Source organism: Podarcis vaucheri (genome assembly GCF_965113315.1).
Source record: "Podarcis vaucheri genome assembly, chromosome: 2".
Taxonomy (NCBI): Eukaryota; Metazoa; Chordata; class Lepidosauria; order Squamata; family Lacertidae; genus Podarcis; species Podarcis vaucheri.
Window position 1 is genome coordinate 6,226,069 of NC_138760.1, and position 17,455 is coordinate 6,243,523.

At 50.3% G+C, this 17,455-nt stretch overlaps 1 protein-coding gene across 2 annotated transcripts in view; it reads left to right on the forward strand.

Annotated features, from left to right (window-relative positions):
• Positions 1–17,455, forward strand: part of NCKAP5L (NCK associated protein 5 like) — a 44,805-nt gene that overhangs the window by 18,458 nt on the left and 8,892 nt on the right. The window contains exons 1-8 of one of the 2 annotated variants that reach the window (XM_082205424.1): positions 329–478; positions 6,050–6,119; positions 8,767–8,973; positions 11,463–11,531; positions 11,676–11,714; positions 12,005–12,118; positions 13,806–13,919; positions 15,150–17,239. In XM_082205424.1, the coding sequence (XP_082061550.1) occupies positions 8,872–8,973; positions 11,463–11,531; positions 11,676–11,714; positions 12,005–12,118; positions 13,806–13,919; positions 15,150–17,239 (2,528 nt within the window). In that variant the 5' untranslated portion in view covers positions 329–478; positions 6,050–6,119; positions 8,767–8,871. Of the gene's footprint in view, positions 1–328; positions 479–6,049; positions 6,120–8,766; positions 8,974–11,462; positions 11,532–11,675; positions 11,715–12,004; positions 12,119–13,805; positions 13,920–15,149; positions 17,240–17,455 lie in introns of those variants that run through there. The other variant, XM_082205423.1, reaches the window with a different exon arrangement.

Sequence of the window (17,455 nt, forward strand, 5' to 3'; positions counted from 1 at the left end):
CAGACCTTATAAAATTCCGATAACAGTTTATATTTTGAAGAATTCTACCGCTTTTGAAGTAATTCGCCCATTGGAATTGTTTGCAATTTTGTGCGTGCGTGCAAGCAGCTCTCCTTGCCCGGGGCGCAAAAGAGCCCGGCGCTGGCCCTAGTAGGATGGGGAATATCGCCCCCAAGGGCGAGACATGGCGCTCGTTTACTTTGAAATCCTTCCGGCCGAAGGAGGGCCTGCCAGGCGCGGGGGAAGGCGCGCCGGGGCTGGGGGTCTGGGCTGCGCGCAGGCGGGGGGCGGAGCGAGCTCGGCGCGACCCGTTCCCTCCTGCCTCCTCCGCCTCCGCCGCCCAACAATAGCAGGCCCCGAGTCGGGCCGCGTCGGGCGGGAGGATGCCCAGGCGGCGCCGGGGCCTCCATCGCCGAGACGGGAGCGCGCTCGACCCCCGGGCCTCCCGCCCCGCCGGGCTGGCCAGGCGGCCCAGACGGTAAGAAGGAGACGGGGGTCCGGGGCAGGCGCTTCGGGGGGCGGCGGGGTGTGAGCCAAGGGGCTCCTTGGAGGACTGCGGGACCTCGAGGAGAATGGCTGGCGGGAGAGCCCTGGGGGGGGGGTGTTATGGAAGAAGGGGCTTATTTGGAGCACCTGGGAGCAGAAACATGGGGGGAAGGGGGTCAATCTATGGGGGGCATCTGCACAACTATTCTTGAAGCAGCGCACTTGCAAGCTTCTCTCGGGTTGGGGCTCAAGGGGGTCTCTGGAGCTTGGAGATCGCTGCGTGCGAGGGTGTATACGTGTGAATGTTTGTGCCATTGTGGATCAGGTGAGCAGTGTGAGTTAGGAGCCTAGCGGAGTCCAGGGAAAGATTTGGAGCATCCTTCTGCAATTCCTGTTTGGAGAAGATGCGGCTGCATCTTTCACCTTGCCAGCGTTGGCCGAGACTGGTTTGGGGCCAGAAAACGCCAGCGCTGCTTTGCATGGGATCCCGCTTCCCTTCCTGTTCTCTTTGCCCCCCATAGGGACTTCGGGGGTGCACCGAGGAGAGTGGCGTGATCTGAGGCCCTTTAAGAACCCTTTTGTATTTAGGGCAGTGTGTCATTTTCCGCAGCTGCTTTTTTCTGATTTAATGGGGTTCAGACCCAACAGCCGTCTCGGATGTCTCTGCATTCCCCACGGTTAATCCCTTTGTGCTGAGCATGGAGACGTTGGCACTACCCAGCGGCTTCCCTTTGCCCCCCCTCCCCCCTCCCCAAAAGTCCAGGAATGCCGCCAAGAAAACGGCAGTCTTCCCAGTATGCCGGGCTGGAGTCGGCTGAGTGCCCTTGGCTGAGAACTAGTGCGGAGTACTGGGCTAGATGCACACAGGAATGTTGGCTGGCTGGCAGGCTGGCGCGCATCACGGTCAAGGATGCTAAAGAGGGCTTCCAGTCGTGGGCAGTTCATCTGCAATGGAGCCTGGGAGCTGGGGGGGTGGGGGGATTGGGGAGCACCCTTGCCTTGGAAGAGCAGAGGTGGCCTTTCCACGGGAGACTCCTCAGTGCGCTGCTTATTGGAGCATCTCAAAGCAGTCATTGACCCAAACATCCCAACTGCCAGGTTTAATTAGACCTACTGTGTGTGTGTGTGTTGCGATGCTGAGGAAATTGGAGTCGCAGAGGGAGTGGGTGTTGCGTGGCCTCTGACGGAAAGCCCTGGGAAATAGTCTCCTTGACCAGTTTCAGCCTCCCTTCTCTAGCCTTTGCCAGAACTGAGGGATGGAACCCAGAGTTTTTGGCTGCTCAAGGGTTAATTGTGAGCTAGAACTGGGATTTTTTGTTAGCAGGACTTAGTCCTGAAATGCATGAAATAGTAATCTTAGCATTTCTCTTTGGCTGGTGAGTGCACCATCAACACTGTATAAATACACACACATATACATAGAGAAAGAGAGAGGTATGTTAAGAATTGGGTCCACAAATGGATCTATAGCCCAGAAAGGTTGAAGATCTCCAAAACCAAGGTTGAAGATCTCTGAGAACATGCGGTCTTTTCCTTCAAGACTGGGTAAACCTTTGGTAGTTCCCATCTGATTGGAGGCAGGGAGGGTTTTTGTGTAATGCAGCCTGGGCAAACTGGAAGAGTATATGGGCAGAGCTGAGTACACACACACACACACACACACACACACACACACACGTATACTGTATTGTGTATTTTTATGAAGTGTTAGGTTGGCTTTTGGTTTTCTTGCCATGTGTATCCACCAGACTTCCACTTGCTTGCTGGAGCTGCAATTAAAGCTAGAAGTTGGAAGCGGAATGGTTTGAGAGATCATGGTCCCTTTTTATTATTTATTTGTTTTATTTATTTTATAATATGTACCGTATTTTTCGCTCTATAACACGCACCCGACCATAACACGCACATAGTTTTTAGAGGAGGAAAATCCGTAGGCATGCCACCCGTAGGCATTCGCTCCATAACACGCACAGACATTTCCCCTTACTTTTTAGGAGGAAAAAAGTGAGTGTTATGGTGCAAAAAATACGGCATATACCACTTGATTGTTAAAAAAAACAAACCCTCAAAGCAATTAACAAAAATATAAAACAATAAAATTGAGGGGAGGGGAATTACAACCATACTTTAAAACATACAAAGTTAAAATAATAAAGCAGGTTAAAATTACCTCAGCTTTCTAATAATCTGGGTAGGTTTGTTTAAACAATAATGTTTTTATGAATTATCAGAAGCAGCAGTACAATCCAGATTTCTGAAGCTTCTTTCTGCTAGGATGCGTAACATAAGAAATTTGAAATGTTGAATGTCAGAATATTAAGAAATACTAAAGAGAGATTAAAATTAATTCATAAACTAGTATAGTACAATGTAATATAATACATTAGATGTTTATTATAATAGCAATGATACTGTGTTAGTCTAAATGGCCATGATTGATAGAACAAGGTAATTTTTGAATATTATATATACACACACTTATTCATATATATTTATATTTAATCTGTGAGCATTGTATGCATTGTATTCTGTAAAAAGAAAACTAGAATTTCTGCTTTCCTACCCTTCTCTGATTACAATGTTGACACATGTCTCCCCTCCAGATTAAAATATAATTCGTTCTTTCTTTCTCTCTCTCTCTCTCTCTCTCTCTCTCTCTCTCTGTGTGTGTGTGTGTGTGTGTGAACCCCTCATGACAACAAGGAGTGGATCACTCACAAGAGTGTGTGTAGCAGCTGGAGTGTTGGGTTTAGAATGTTAAATGGGTTTAGAGTCCTGGGTTCAGATCTCTGTTCAACCATACAGCTCACTAGATGAATTTGGGCCCATCTGGGGGTGAGGTCTGCTACTCTGAGCTTCATGAAAGAATAGAAGGATTTGATTTTTTAAATTAAAACCACCACAACCACAACATGTACTAGAACCAGTCCAGACACCCAACTGATGAGGTTAAGAAAGTTATACACTGGTGGTGGCAATAGAACTTAGTTCTTAGGCTAGCTGCTTCTTAAGGGAGCTCAAATAGCCGGGCTGTGAAAGACCACCTTCCCCAAGATCCCACAGAGCTGCTGCCAATTGGAACAGGCCATAGTGGAGTAGTTTGAAGATGGTGGAGTAGGTGAGATTTGCTGCACTGTTTCTTCCTGCACTGCTCTTGACTGTTAGGGAGCCTTGCGGACACACGCACCACGTCCTGTGTCTGTAGAGAGGGATGAAGGATCTGACCCTCCACTTACTGTTGGGTTACAGCTTCCACCATCTCTGCCCCTTGGCCGTTCTGGTTGGGGCTGATGGAAGTTGGAGTTCAAGCACTTTCAGAGGACCACAGCTTCCTCATCCCTGCTGTGGAGGACATTCTTGGGGACATCCTTTGAATCAGACCACAGCTCTACGTTGTCCAGGATTCTGCCTCTTTAACATATGCCCTTGGGAAGCTTGCCAACTGGACCTGATGATGGGGGATGAAACTGATAGACAAGTCCTTCATGAATTTATCCTTTGGGTGGTGGTGTGGAAGCAATCTTGTTTTATCTAAACCGATTAGAGGTTTTTTTGTTGATTAAATGAGATGTAAGTCTTGTCAAGTAAATAAAATCTGGACATCAGCTACCAGGGCATGTTCAAGGTCTTGTTATAACATATACAGACCTGCAAGGGGTTTGACTAGGATGACCCACTACCTGAAAAAGCACCTGCCCCTGTAGGGTCGCTTGAATCACCTGGAGAAATTCTCAGAATACCGAATACCCCAGGGCAGAGACCCCATAAATAGGCATTTTTCTGCTGTTGCCCCTGCTCCCTTCTCCTCTGGTGTACGTGAAGCAGCAACCATCAGATACTTCAGATACCTTACAAAGGCTTGCCTTTTAAAAACTCAGGCATTTCCTGACCCACAAGAATCAGGCCCCGTTTTGTGTGTTTGAATCCTTTGAGTACGAGTGTCTATTTTATTTGCTTTTATGTGTTTTTATACTGCTGTTTTGCTGGTTTTAGGTTATCTTCTTTCAGCCTGTATTGCTTGCTTTTTAAAGACTCTACACTGATTCAAGATTTTTGAAATGTTAAGTGGCACATAAATACTTCTAAATAAATAAATACATATATAAAACTCAAAGGGGTGGGTGGGCGGACCTTCTTTGCACTTTGTAAATGTGAAATTACCACTGGAGTGGAGAATGGCCAAGAGGAAGTTAGGGGGGGGGCATGTGGAGAGGTCCCTGCGTTAAAAATACCTCTCTGTAGCTGTCTGCCCCTTCCACTTCCTCTCTTGAGTGTCTGATATGCCTCTATTCCCTTTTTTGTGTTTTGATTTATTTAACAGAATTTATATGCTGCTCTTGTCAAAACCTGAAAGTGGGTTGCATAAAATGTACAGTGTACCGGTAAATCAGATACTAAAAACAAGCTAGCCTGAAATTTTGAAAAATAAAGTCAAATTATTTAAAATCAAATCAATTTAAATGCAAATTATAAAATAAAATAACTTACTAAAATGCATGTCAAAATGTAGATGCCTGAATAGGCTTGCTGAAACAAAAAAGTTCTTAGCTGGCTCTCAAAACAGTACAGCGAAGGTACCTGCCTAATTTCAATGAACAGGGAGTTCCATAGTGCAGGGGCTGCCATACGGAACGGCTGATTCCTTGGAAGTGTGGAAAGAACATTATATGGCACTTGTAAAATGCCAGATCTGCAGATAGATCAAAATTGTTGAGTGGGCTTATAAGTTGGCTATTGTGGCTCAAAGTCACTCTTGAATTGCTCTAGATAGAGCAAGGAAAGGGAATGGATGACTCTCTGGGAATGGTCTGACCACCACAACTCCATCGTTCTTGAGTCCACCAGTGACTGGAGGGTCACAGGCTCCCTAGTCCTGGTTTAAAACGCACCACAAAATTTCTAGGGGGGAGGGTGGCATATATAGTTTTTTTGTAAATCTGTTAGTTAATCCCTTCATTGATTTTTGAATCTCTTCCTATCAGACATCTCAAAGTGATTTACACTATAATGACATAAATGAAACATATATGTTAAAAACAAATGTGTATAAAAACAATTTTTAAAAACCAACCCTAAAAATATAAAAGCAGTGTATATAAAAACAACACATCCATGAAATAAGTTCATATCCATGGCAGGTATTAACTGGGATAAAGATTTCTGAAGGCTTGTTGAAAGAGGAACATCTTTGGCAGGTGCCAAAAAACCAATAGAAAAGGCAACTGTGATATGCAGTGGGAGTGAGTTCCGCAGGGTAAGTGGCAGCACACTACAGGCCCAGTCCTCCTGCGGAACACAGCAATCAGCTGGGTATGTAGGGGGTGAGGCAATCTTTTGGGTGTCCTGGTCCCAGGCTGTGTAGGGCTTTGTACGCCAGTACTACAACCTTGACCCTAGCCTGGTAGCTAATCAGCAGCCAAAGCAATTCCTTCAAGCAGTGGCATGATGTGATGGCGATTTTTCTCCCCAGTGAGCGGTCGATCTGCTGCCTTTTACACTAGCTGCCACTTCCGGGTCTGCCTCAGGCAGTAACCCAATCTACTTGGCTTCTCTTCTCTTTCAGGTAGGAGCGACTAAGGAAGGCCTGGAGATCCAGTTGTCCACAGTGTCTACCTCTGGGTCCTTTGAGAAAGGTAAAAGACCGACGGACACGTGGTCAGCCAAAGATACTTTTGGTGTCTGAGGTGCAAAATCCAGACTGAAGCACTCCCACTTCCCCAAAGAATGAATGATCGTGAGACCCATTCCATTAGGGAGCGTTTGCTTGTGGTCAGATCTGCCTTCCGCTGAAGTCTGCCACCCGAGGTGATGGGTTTCATTTGGCCCTCGTGGGCTTGCATCTGGGCGGATCTTAAACAGCTTGCACAGGTTGATATTTCAGGCACTGAGACACAGGGTTAAACCTTACATGCCTTGTGTGCAGACTCCTATGTTGGAAGCGGTGGCCCTCCAAAGTTAAAGGTAAAGGGACCCCTGACCATTAGGTCCAGTCGTGGACGACTCTGGGTTTGCGCGCTCATCTCGCTCTATAGGCCAAGGGAGCCGGTGTTTGTCCGCAGACAGCTTCCGGGTCATGTGGCCAGCATGACTAAGCCGCTTCTGGCGAACCAGAGCAGCGCATGGAAACACCGTTTACCTTCCCACCGGAGCGGTATCTATTTATCTACTTGCACTTGGACGTGCTTTCGAACTGCTAGGTGGGCAGGAGCTGGGACCGAGCAACGGGAGCTCACCCCGTCGCGGGGATTCGAACCGCCAACCTTCTGATTGGCAAGTCCTAGGCTCTGTGGTTTAACCCACAGCGCCACCCGCATCCCAAAGTTAGAATCATAGAAATATAGAGTCATCTCGCCCAAGTCCTTGCAATTCAGGAATCTTTTGCCCAATGTGGGGCATGAGCCCACGACCCCAAGATTAAGAGTTTCATGCTGTACCAACTAAGCTGTGTGTTGTTGGGCTCTATCTCCTTGGCTTGGACTGGTGGGAGTTGGGAGTCCAGCAACCTCTGAAAGGTCACAGCTTCCCCCACCTCTGGTGTAAAGGCAGCACCAGCTTGAGACTGATTTTTCTCTCCCAGGTGGTGCTAAGAAGCAGCCTTACTCTGAGGCAGACCATTAGTCTGCTGAGCCCAGTACAATCTCCTTTGATTGGCAGCAGCCCATCAAAGTCTCTGGCAAAGACTTGACACCCAAGATTTATTCAAGGAGAAAGGCACTAGGTGAAGTATGTGCTCTACGCCAGAACTCTGCCTCTTTAGTCCGGAAGATACATTCCAGTTCAGTCTAGCTTTATTATTACTTTTGAATTGTGGAAAATGGAGAAATGCAAAAAAAAAGAGGGGAAAAATCAATATTGGAGAAACGGCTTAATAGTCATTCAGAGGAAGCTTGATAACACCACATTCCCAGCCGAATAAAATGGGTCATAATGGCTCGGTTGTACTTAACGCTAAGCCAAACTGTGGCTCAGAGCGAATTGTGCCACAGAGGAGATTGCGATTGCGTTGTTCCTCCTCCTATGCTGCTGTGAGTTAAGCCATGTTATCCAAACCTGGACTTGTGGCTTGTCGCATTCCAGACCCGGCAAACCATGAGCTGTAGTGTTTGCTTACACCTTGTGGATTGTCTGGTGGAAATAAACCGCAAGCCCAGGTGTAGACAACATGCAAAGCCCAAACCACAGCTTAGTTCACGTTGGGACCAGAGAAAGAGCAAAGCGGATGAGTTCTCTGCGCTGCTGGAGCCGGCATGCTCATGCATTTATGCTAAGACATGGTTGGGCTTAGTGTTAAGCAGGGACCAGGCCATTGTCCGTCTGCTGGAACTGGTGTCCTTCCCCAGTTCTTACTTCCTGAAGTCATGCACAGGGAGAAGACTGTGCAACTCTCCCTGCACCTGAATCTGAAGACGCTGGGTTGGGAGGAGAGATCTGGCCATTTAGGCCAGGCTTTGCCATGTGAGCTGCCTGCTTGGGACACTGTGTACAAAGCTGAGCTCTTAAGAAGGCCAGGCTGAACCGTAGTTACAGTCTGAACAGATCTGCTACCTTCTGCTCTGCCCCTCAATAACAGCCGCACAACAGAAACTGTGTCTTTGCCAGCATTGCCACAGGCAGAAACCCAACAGAAGCAGCTTCCCCCACCGTGCGAGATGCACTTGTTGTGCCCGTCCAGCTCTGAAAGGGGAAAGAAAAGCTTGCAGCCTTGCTTTCATCACCAATAGTAGTAGTAGTAATAATAATAATAATAATAATAATAATAAATTTATTACTTATATTCCGCCTATCTGGCTGCGTTTTCCCAGCCACTCTGGGCAGCTTCCAGCAGGAGATTAAAAATACATTAAAACATCAGTCATTAAAAAAACTTCCCTAAACAGGGCAGCCTTCAGATGTCTTCTAAAAGTCAGATATTGTTTGTTCCTTTGACATCTGATGGGAGGGCGTCCCACAGGGCGGGAGCCACCACCAAGAAGGCCCTCTGCCTGGTTCCCTGTAGCTTTGCTTCTCACAGGGAGGGAACCGCCAGAAGGCCCTCGGCACTAGACCTCAGTGTCCGGGCAGAACGATGGGGGTGGAGACGCTCCTTCAGGTATACTGGGCCGAGGCCATTTAGGGCTTTAAAGGTCAGCACCAACACTTTGAATTGTGCTTAGAAACGTACTGGGAGCCAATGTAGGTCTCGGCAGCCGCTCCCAGTCACCAGTCTAGCTGCCGCATTCTGGATTAATTGTAATTGTGGCTTCTTGCTGATGGTTTTTCACCCTCTTCCGCCCTCCCCAGGATTTGCTGGCGCTCCTCTGTCTGTGGCAAGGAGCATGATTATTGGCACTTCAGCAGTCTGCTGCCCCGGGGGAGAGAGGTCTCTGCCCTTTCTGTCCAAAGGAAATGATGTCTGAAGCCAAGCTACAGGGAGAGATGAAGCCAGAAGGAGGCAGCAGTGAGCCCATGACAGCCCAGGAGCTGATTCAGAGGCTCCGGGAGCTGGAGGTATGTTCTTTAATTTACTCCCCAGAAGAGTTTAGGCACAAGGAGTGACAGAGGTAATGGCTTAAGACCCTAAGAATCCCCCACTTTTTGTGAGTGGGGTGGTTTTTCCTTTGGCGAGGGACCAAAATAGCATCTGTTTCACTTGTCTGGGGAGCTTCTCTGGAGCCACGGATGCCTCATTGGCCCTCTGAGGCTTCTGCCAGTGACTGGAAGGTTAGATTTAAGATTTCTCTTTTGCTGGGGAAGGGGGCAGGCTTCCAGGGAAGGAGGTTGGAGTGGGCTCACAAAAACCTACATCCAAAACAGCTACTGTGAATCTGTTTTTTTAATAACAATAGATTTTATTGTAAATATTCTTTCATAGCACTCATCAAAGTGGGGTGGGAATCAATTGGGATAATGAACCTGCCTTGTTTCACAACTGAACTGTACTTTTTGTACAAAACTAGGCTCATTAGTACATCACATTCCAGACAGGAATAACATTTGGTGGTCTGTTCACTTACCTCCGTTTATGAAAGGTTATGAAGGGAAACAAAATTCCCACAAAGTTTTCCTGTGTCGGCAGCCCCCCCCCCCCCCAGCCAGGAGCTGGATTGAGTTAAACTAGGGTTAGTCAATGTGGTGCCTTCAAGAGGTTGATAGACAACAACTCCCATCATGCCTGACCATTGGCTGTACTGGTTGGGGCTGATGGGAGTTGGAGCCCAACCACTTCTGGATGGTGCTAGATGGGTCTGCTAGTGCTCTGTTCCACAATCTCTGGAGATGCATGGTCATTTATTTTGTTCATTTACCGTATTTTTCGCTCTATAGGGCGCACTTTTTCCCCTTCAAAAATGAAGGGGAAATGTGTGTGCGTCCTATGGAGCGAAGACGCCATAGCCCCGCGACCCTCTCCCGGCTGGAGAGGTGACGCGCGGCTATGGCAGGAACCTCTCCGCTGCGCCTTTCCGCTGCTCCCTGACCTGCTCTTTGGGGCTGGTGGTGGGCTTCCCCCCGCCAGCCCCAAAGAGCAGGTCGAAAGGAACCTGAAGCCTGGAGAGCGAGAGGGGTCAGTGCACACCGACCCCTCTTGCTCTCCAGGCTTCCAAGGTAGCCTGTTTTAGAGTGGGACCTTGTTTTAGAGCGGGAAAACAAGAGGGGGAAAGTTCTCCCCCTCTCTGTGCAGCACCTCCTGCCGCTTCACTGAAGGGGCGCTGGGCAGAGAGGGGGAGATATTTTTTTTTCTTGTTCTCCCCCCTCTAAAACAAAGTGCGTCCTATTGTCCGGTGCGTCCTATGGTGCGATAAATACGGTAGTCATGTAACACTGGCCATTAAAAAAAAGGAAACTTTGACTTGCCTTTACTGGCATATTTTTGTACGGCAGAAATGGAGCAGGTCCTGTCCCCTGGCTTTGAGGCAGAAGCATCTTCTCCCAAGCGTCGAAAGATCACTCTGGTGGAATTTAGACCCCAGCGTGCCCAGAGAGTGCAGGGGCAGCCTTGCAGGTGACTCGAGCAAGCGAGTAGAGCCATGTGTAGTTCTTCTTCTGCCTCCTTCCAGTGTGTAGGAGCCCTTTGTGATGTGGGTCCACTTATGGGACAGTGGGCAACAAGCTGATAGAGTGGAAGGACTCACTGCTCTTGTTTCTGAAGGCTGCCTGCGTACTGAAGCTGTTGCTTTTGACCCTTCTGTGTTCTTAAGTATGCAAGAAGATCACTGGTGGATCAGGCCAAAGGTCCATCTGTCCAGCGTCTTGTTCTCACAGTGGCCAACCCTACGCCCCTATGGGAATCCCACAAGCAGGGCAGGAGTGTACCAGCGCTCTCCTCCTAGCAACTGGTCTTCAGAGGCATACCTCTGCCTTCAGCACTGAGGGTAGAACAGCCATTGTGGCTAGTAGCCATTGAGAGCCTTAGCTGCCACAAAATGGTCTAATCCTTTTTTAAAACCATCCACATCGCTGGCCAACACTGCACCATGGAGGCCTGGGCTTCTACATGCTGCAGTGTAAAAACTTCCCTGTAGGGCAAGGGAGCTAAAGGAGAGCAGGAAAGGGAAACGAGTTTTGTTTTTGTTTTTAGCATATTTACAAGCAGTTTATTCAGCGTACAGCAGGACAAAAGGAAGACATGTCCGATCTCCTTCGTGTCCAAAAGCAAGCAGCTTAAGCAAAAGCTATACACAAAGAGAAGTTCCCAGCAAGCTGTGCTGGAATGTAAACAGACATGTGACACACAACAATCATGCCTGTTCCTTAAGGTGGAATGGAATATTCTAACAGTCTTTGCCGTTTTTTATTATTATTATTTATTAAAGATTTTGTTGATTTACAAAGGTGTGTGCAATGTCTCTCTCTCGTATTCCCCCCCCCCCATGTAACATTTTAACAAATCAGTTTCATTTGTTGGGGAAACAAGATGTTCTTTGCTTCCATTTCTTCCTAGAGAGGAAAGCTGGGATTCTGGGCCCTTTTGCTCACCTCTTGTCTGATTATATTCCCAGGCAGAGAATTCGGCTTTGGCACAAGCCAATGAGAACCAGCGAGAGACGTACGAACGCTGCCTTGATGAGGTACAGCTGCCTTCCTTTCTCATTTTCCAAGAGGGCCTTTCCCTTCCCTTTTCCTTTTTTTTTGGGGGGGGGGGACGACGACTACAGCCTGTTTCAGGGTCCTTAAGAGTTTCCTCCTCTTACCTGTTCTTTACTGTTCTACAGGTAGCAAATCATGTTGTGCAGGCGCTGTTAAACCAAAAGGTGAGTCTCTTACCTTGTGCAAATCTCATCCTGCAAACAATTTAGGGTTTCCCCCAAGAAAGTTGTTTTTCTTTTTGCGGGTGCATTCTTCAGCTTGCCATTGGCACCATAATAGTGCATCAGCGATAGATTTACACTGGATCTTCCAGACATCATTCTGCTTTATTAGCTGATTCATTGAAGGATGTGTCTGTAGGGGGTGGGATGGCAGGATGTGGGGCGTAGCGGTAAAGCTGTCTCCCAAACACCAACTTAGAGGGTGAAGCCCATTGACCCTTCTCTTTCCTCAGGACCTTCGTGAAGAATGCATCAAGCTGAAAAAGCGGGTCTTTGACCTTGAGCGACAAAACCAGGCCCTGAGTGATCTCTTCCACCAGAAGCTGACCTCTGTCTCTCTCTCCCAGGTGGGTCCATTCTTCTCTCTCTCTCTCTCTCTCTCTCTCTCTCTCTCTCTGTCTCTCTCTGTCTCCCACCCCACTTATTCTTCTCAGGCACTCAGCCTTGCTCTCTGCATGGATGCACAAACAGGAAGCTTCTTGGTTGTGTGTTATGGAAGTCTTAGAACCATAAAACCAGAAATGGCTCTTTTTCTGGCATGCTTCAAACTGTTTCCTTGGAAGAGCAGATCCCACACCGAAAATAGGACAAAGTGTATTCAGCTAAGTAGCCCTGGCTGTGGAATCTCACACAAAGACTGCTTGCTAGCACAATGGTGCTTCTCCCCAATATCCGCCTCAAAGTTGGAATGGGGTGTGTGTAGAAAAACCCCCAGGCCAGCACATGGGGGCAGGGAGGAGAGGTTTAGACCATTCAATCAGGCCACAGAAATGCTTGCACAGACAGAGTGATCTGCTTAGAACAAGGTTAAATCCCTCCCATCTTTATTTTTAGGTATTTTTATTTTTTAGAAACCTGTATTACTTTTTATCCCCACTGTCCTTTGGGTTTTAGACTGCTTTGCATAGAATCAACAGTCTTTCTATGTAATGTATAGCCTGTCCTCCTAACGGTGTGCAGCCTTTGTACATCTTACTCACGTGGTGCATCTCAGCCTACAACCCACCATGTCTTAATGCATCTTGGATTTCCTGGGGTTGGAGGTGAAGGGACATGGGCTGCCTTCCGGCATCACTCTTTCAGCTACAGTTGAGTTAGAAGACAACCAGAGTGGCTTCTTGGGACTGACCAGTGACAGTTGTGCTGATAAGAAGCCTGGGTGGGTGGGGAGAGACTGCAGAAGGAGTCTGAAGGGGCAACATTAGTGAGTGAATGAAAGTGGGATCTTAAGTGGAATCTTATGAGCTTTGCCCTACAGGGTTTCCCTCAGCTGGCCACTTTGAGATCAGGGGGCTGGCTAGAAGGGCCTTTGGCTGTTCTTATTGTTCCCTTGAGTACCGTATTTTTTGCTCTATAAGACTCACTTTTTCCCTCCTAAAAAGTAAGGGGAAACGTGTGTGCGTCTTATGGAGCGAATGCAGGCTGCGCAGCTATCACAGAAGCCAGAACAGCAAGAGGGATTGCTGCTTTCACTGCACAGCGATCTCTCTTGCTGTTCTGGCTTCTGAGATTCAGAATATTTTTTTTCTTCTTTTCCTCCTCCAAAAACTAGGTGCGTCTTGTGGTCTGGTGCGTCTTATAGAGCGAAAAATACGGTAATTCATGCCACTCAGTACTTGCCAGTGGCCTTTTCAGCCTTGCTCATCTGGCTGCCTTGCCATTTCACCTTTGGAATTCAGGAATGCATCTTAAAGCAAGCCAGGTGTAGACAACATCAACTTAAAAGCCCCATAAGACTATTGAGGGTGGAATCTATTTGCGTTTTTTGGGTGTTTTTTATATACTCCCTTCCCTTCACCATAATGCCCTAGGGCATGCCATAGCAATTTAAAAACAGTTTTACTTAGCTTTAACCAAAGCAGAGTGGAAACGCACCTTGTGGAGAGCGGTTTTCCCTCTGAGTGTCTGTGTGAAGGAGGTTGTGAGCCTGTGTGTATCGGATGCCTGCCTGCAGTTCTACTGAGGCTGTTTAGAGTGGCAGTTCCTCCCTCACTGCAGTGCCTTTGCCCTTCACGGTGCTCCTTCTATCCCCAGCTCCCAGCCCATCCTGCTTCCTTGCTCTCGGATCCATCGTCCATCTCCCAGCCAGGAACGGTGGAGAAGCTCCCCGCTTCATTGCCTTTGGGACACTGCATCTTGCAGAGAGAGGTATGTTCTGCAAAGCGCCCCTGCCCTGGATTACCTGTGAGGGTCTTCGCTGCCTCTGCAGCACCCAGCCCCCCCCCAAGTACTCTTCCTGTCGCATCCCTGTTTCACCGCAACTTAAGAGACTGAAGGTGTTTGCTTCCTGGAACGGGGCCCAGAGCCATTAATTGCTGCTTTGCTGTGCGGCTTGGCACTGTGTGTACCTTAGATGCAGCTGACATCCCAAGGTGCCAGGCTCGACAGCTCGCACTGAATCATGGGAATTTTGGACGCAGCCCAGTTTCTCAGGGAAGAAGAGATTATCTGAGGTGGACCCAAAATTAGAATGCTGGTCTTTTTTTCCATCTGGGGGATACTTTGGGTAGAAGCACCTGTTAACAGGTGAGAGACTGTTCCAGTTGGTAGGCTTGGGGGGGTTGTCATTCCCAGGTGGCATCAAAAACTGGGGGCAAGCTGAGGCTTTCAGATATGCCTGCAAGGCAGCAAATGCAAGATTGAGTTTTGGAGGTAAGGGCTAAAAAGCTGCCTGGTCAAGCATTCCAGCCCCACCACAGACACCATTTCCCCCTTATGGTCTCTGTACAGCTCAAGCTTCCTCCAGATTTTTTTTGCTGAATTTATGCTGCAATAGAGGAGCTGTGGCATGAGCTGGAAATGTTCTTTGCATGGGAAGGGACCGTAGAGCGGTAGTGGAACACTTGCTTGGTGGTGCAGAAGGCCACCAGTTCAGTCGCTGGCATCGCCAGGTGAAAGGTTCTTGAGCAGCAGACTATGGGATGCAGGCAGAGATAATGACCGGCTTGGACAACCAAACAAGCCAGGATATGCGTGAGTATCAGGCACATGTGTGCATCCCTTTCCAAATAGGAAAACAGGTTAGTAACTCGGTTAGCCATAGCTTCCCATGGCATTTGAACCAGGAAACTGTGGTTTGAAGGCTCCCAAACATGCCAGGATGTGAAGCCTTGGTTTAAAGGTGGCCTCCAAATCCTGCTTTGCTTGGAAGCCATTAACCACATTTTTCCTGCTTTGGGCCTAAGGGGACTCTGGGCTTCCTGACTTGTCTCCTTGCTTGCGCAAAGGGAGGAGCAAAGGGGCTGCGTGTAGATGTGGGAAGCTTGTGAGTATCCTGACATATTAAGCCATGATTGAATCGTTGGAACATGTATACTGTTTGTGTGTATGATCTAGAGGTTTTTACACTTTGCCTCCCCCCTTTCCGACTCCCCATAGGTCATTTCCGAGGAGCCGTGTGCTGGCACTCCAGGGCCCAACCCCCAGTCCTTGGAAGCCCTGTCCCCCTTCCTGCGCAAGAAGGCCCAGATCCTGGCGGTGCTACGCTCGCTGGAGGAAATGGACCCCCTGCTGGCCTTCCCCTCCCCTTGGAGAGAGCACCCAGAAGGGGTGACGGCCGAAGCCTGGCCCTGCCTGCTGCTGGCGCAGGGGGAAGGGGTCCCTAGGCAGCCTCCTCCGAAAGGAGAGGGCAGCTCCTCCTCCTCCTCGGACGAGGCCGGCGAAGGCGACCCCCCCGAGAAAGGACACCCCGGGCAGGCGCTGCTGAGCGCTCTGGCCGAGCACAAACTGGACTTGGGCGACATGGAGACTTACCTGCACCACGTCCTGAGGGAGGCAGGCGACAGCGCTCTGCTCAACGGGGAGCCCAATGGGCCTGGTTTGGTGGAAGCCCCGGAGGGGCAGCTGGGCAGCTACAAGAACATCCAGGCAGTCAGTTGCCTGGAGGCCTTGGGACCGCCTTCGGCTTGCAGGGAGCCGACTTACCTTGGGGTCTTGGCACCAAGCGAGGGCAAGGACAAGTCCCGCCCAGGCCCGCCCATCCCCTCCCCCTCCAAGGTCCTCAAGTTGCTCAAGATGCCGCCCCCGCCCAGCCCCGCCGCCCTCCGCCTCAGCCCCCAGCTGACCCGCAGCTCCAAAATCCCTTGTCGCAGCAACACCTACGAGGTGTACCACTCCCCGACGCCCAGCCGCAAGGGCTCCCCGGACAGTCCCTTCCCCAGCGACTCCAGCATTGCTGGGGGGCACCCTTCTCCCAAGGCTGCCCGGCACCTGGTTCCAGTGCCCCCCAAAGTCACGCCAACCTCCCCTGACCCCTTTGGCTTCCACAAGCCCCACGAGTACGAGAATGTCTTAGAGCTGTCCCTCAGCAGCGCCATCAGCCCTCATGCCCACTCCCCCCGAGACGCCAAGCTGGATGGCCCCGACGCACCCCCGCCCGCGTGCCGCTCGGCACCCCTCCGTGCCGTGCCGCCCAGCGACGTCTCGCTCGAGCCCTGCCCCTTTGCCGGGGGCCGGGAAAAGCCGGGCCCTGAGAGCAGGAACTCTCCGCCACTCGCTCGCCGAGCCTCCGAAGGCTCCAAGAAGGTGGCAAACGGGCCGAGCAAGCGGGCGCCTGAGGCAGCCAACATGCCCTTCAAAGAACGGCTTACTGTGCTGGGGAGGCTGAAGGGAGCGGAGGGCAAGGAGGCGCCAGGCTTTGAGAAAGGGAGGGGCCCGGCCCGGCTCTGTGAGCGCACCGAGGGCTTTGCCGAGGCTCACCCCAGGCTGGGCACCGGAAGCAGCAGCCTCAAGCACCACGAGCCTTGCCATGGCGGCGAACCGGCCCCTCGGTGCTACTCCTCCCACTCGGTCGGCTCCCGTGGCAGTGACCCTGAACACCACGTCTCCAAGAGCCGCTTGCTGGGAGCTCCAGGAGCAAGGAACCCTCCCAAGCCCCCGCCACCAGGGAAGAACTCCAAGAGTCCTCATGGGAGCCCAACAAAGTTGCCGTCCAAATCCCCAACCAAGGCCTCCGCCCCGGAGCCCAAGCCGTGCCAGGCACCGGCCAAGACGCCCACCAGCGTCGGGCGCAAGAACCCGCCTTGCCTGGACTCGGTCAAGGGCAGCAAAGCTGGGCCTCCAGCCAGCATTGAGGAGAAGGTGATGAAAGGTATTGAGGAGAACGTTTTGCGCAGGCACAAAGGAGGGGCGGCGGCAGGGGAGGCGAAGCAGAAGAACTCTAGTGGCCTGGCCAGCTGGTTTGGGCTGCGCAAGAGCAAGCTCCCTGCCCTCAGCCGCAGGCCTGAGGCCTCCAAAGTCAAGGAGGGCAAGATGGCCTCCCGCAGGCTGGAGGTGGAGAGCCTGAACATTTCCAAACTCATGGAGAAGGCGGAGGACCTGCGCAAAGCCCTGGAGGAAGAGAAGGCCTACATCAATGGCTTGGCCTTGGACAAGCCCCGGCCCCACGCCTGCGACACCGGCCACAGCCAGCTGACGCTGATGTATCAGGAGGTGACCGCGGAGAACTTCATGCAGCAGCTACTCAACAGGTAGGTGAGGCAGCTGAAGCCCGGTTCCTGTGAGAGTTCTCCGCATCGAAGAATGAGTCTTGCTGAGGAAGAATCAGCATGGCTTCTGCAAAAGTAGCTGCTGTCTCACAAGCTGCCTAGAGTCCTTGAGAGTGACAGTCAGCATGGGGATAGAGGTGATCTGGTAATCACGGTATACTTGGGCTTTTGAAAACCTTTTGACAAAGCCTCCCCCAC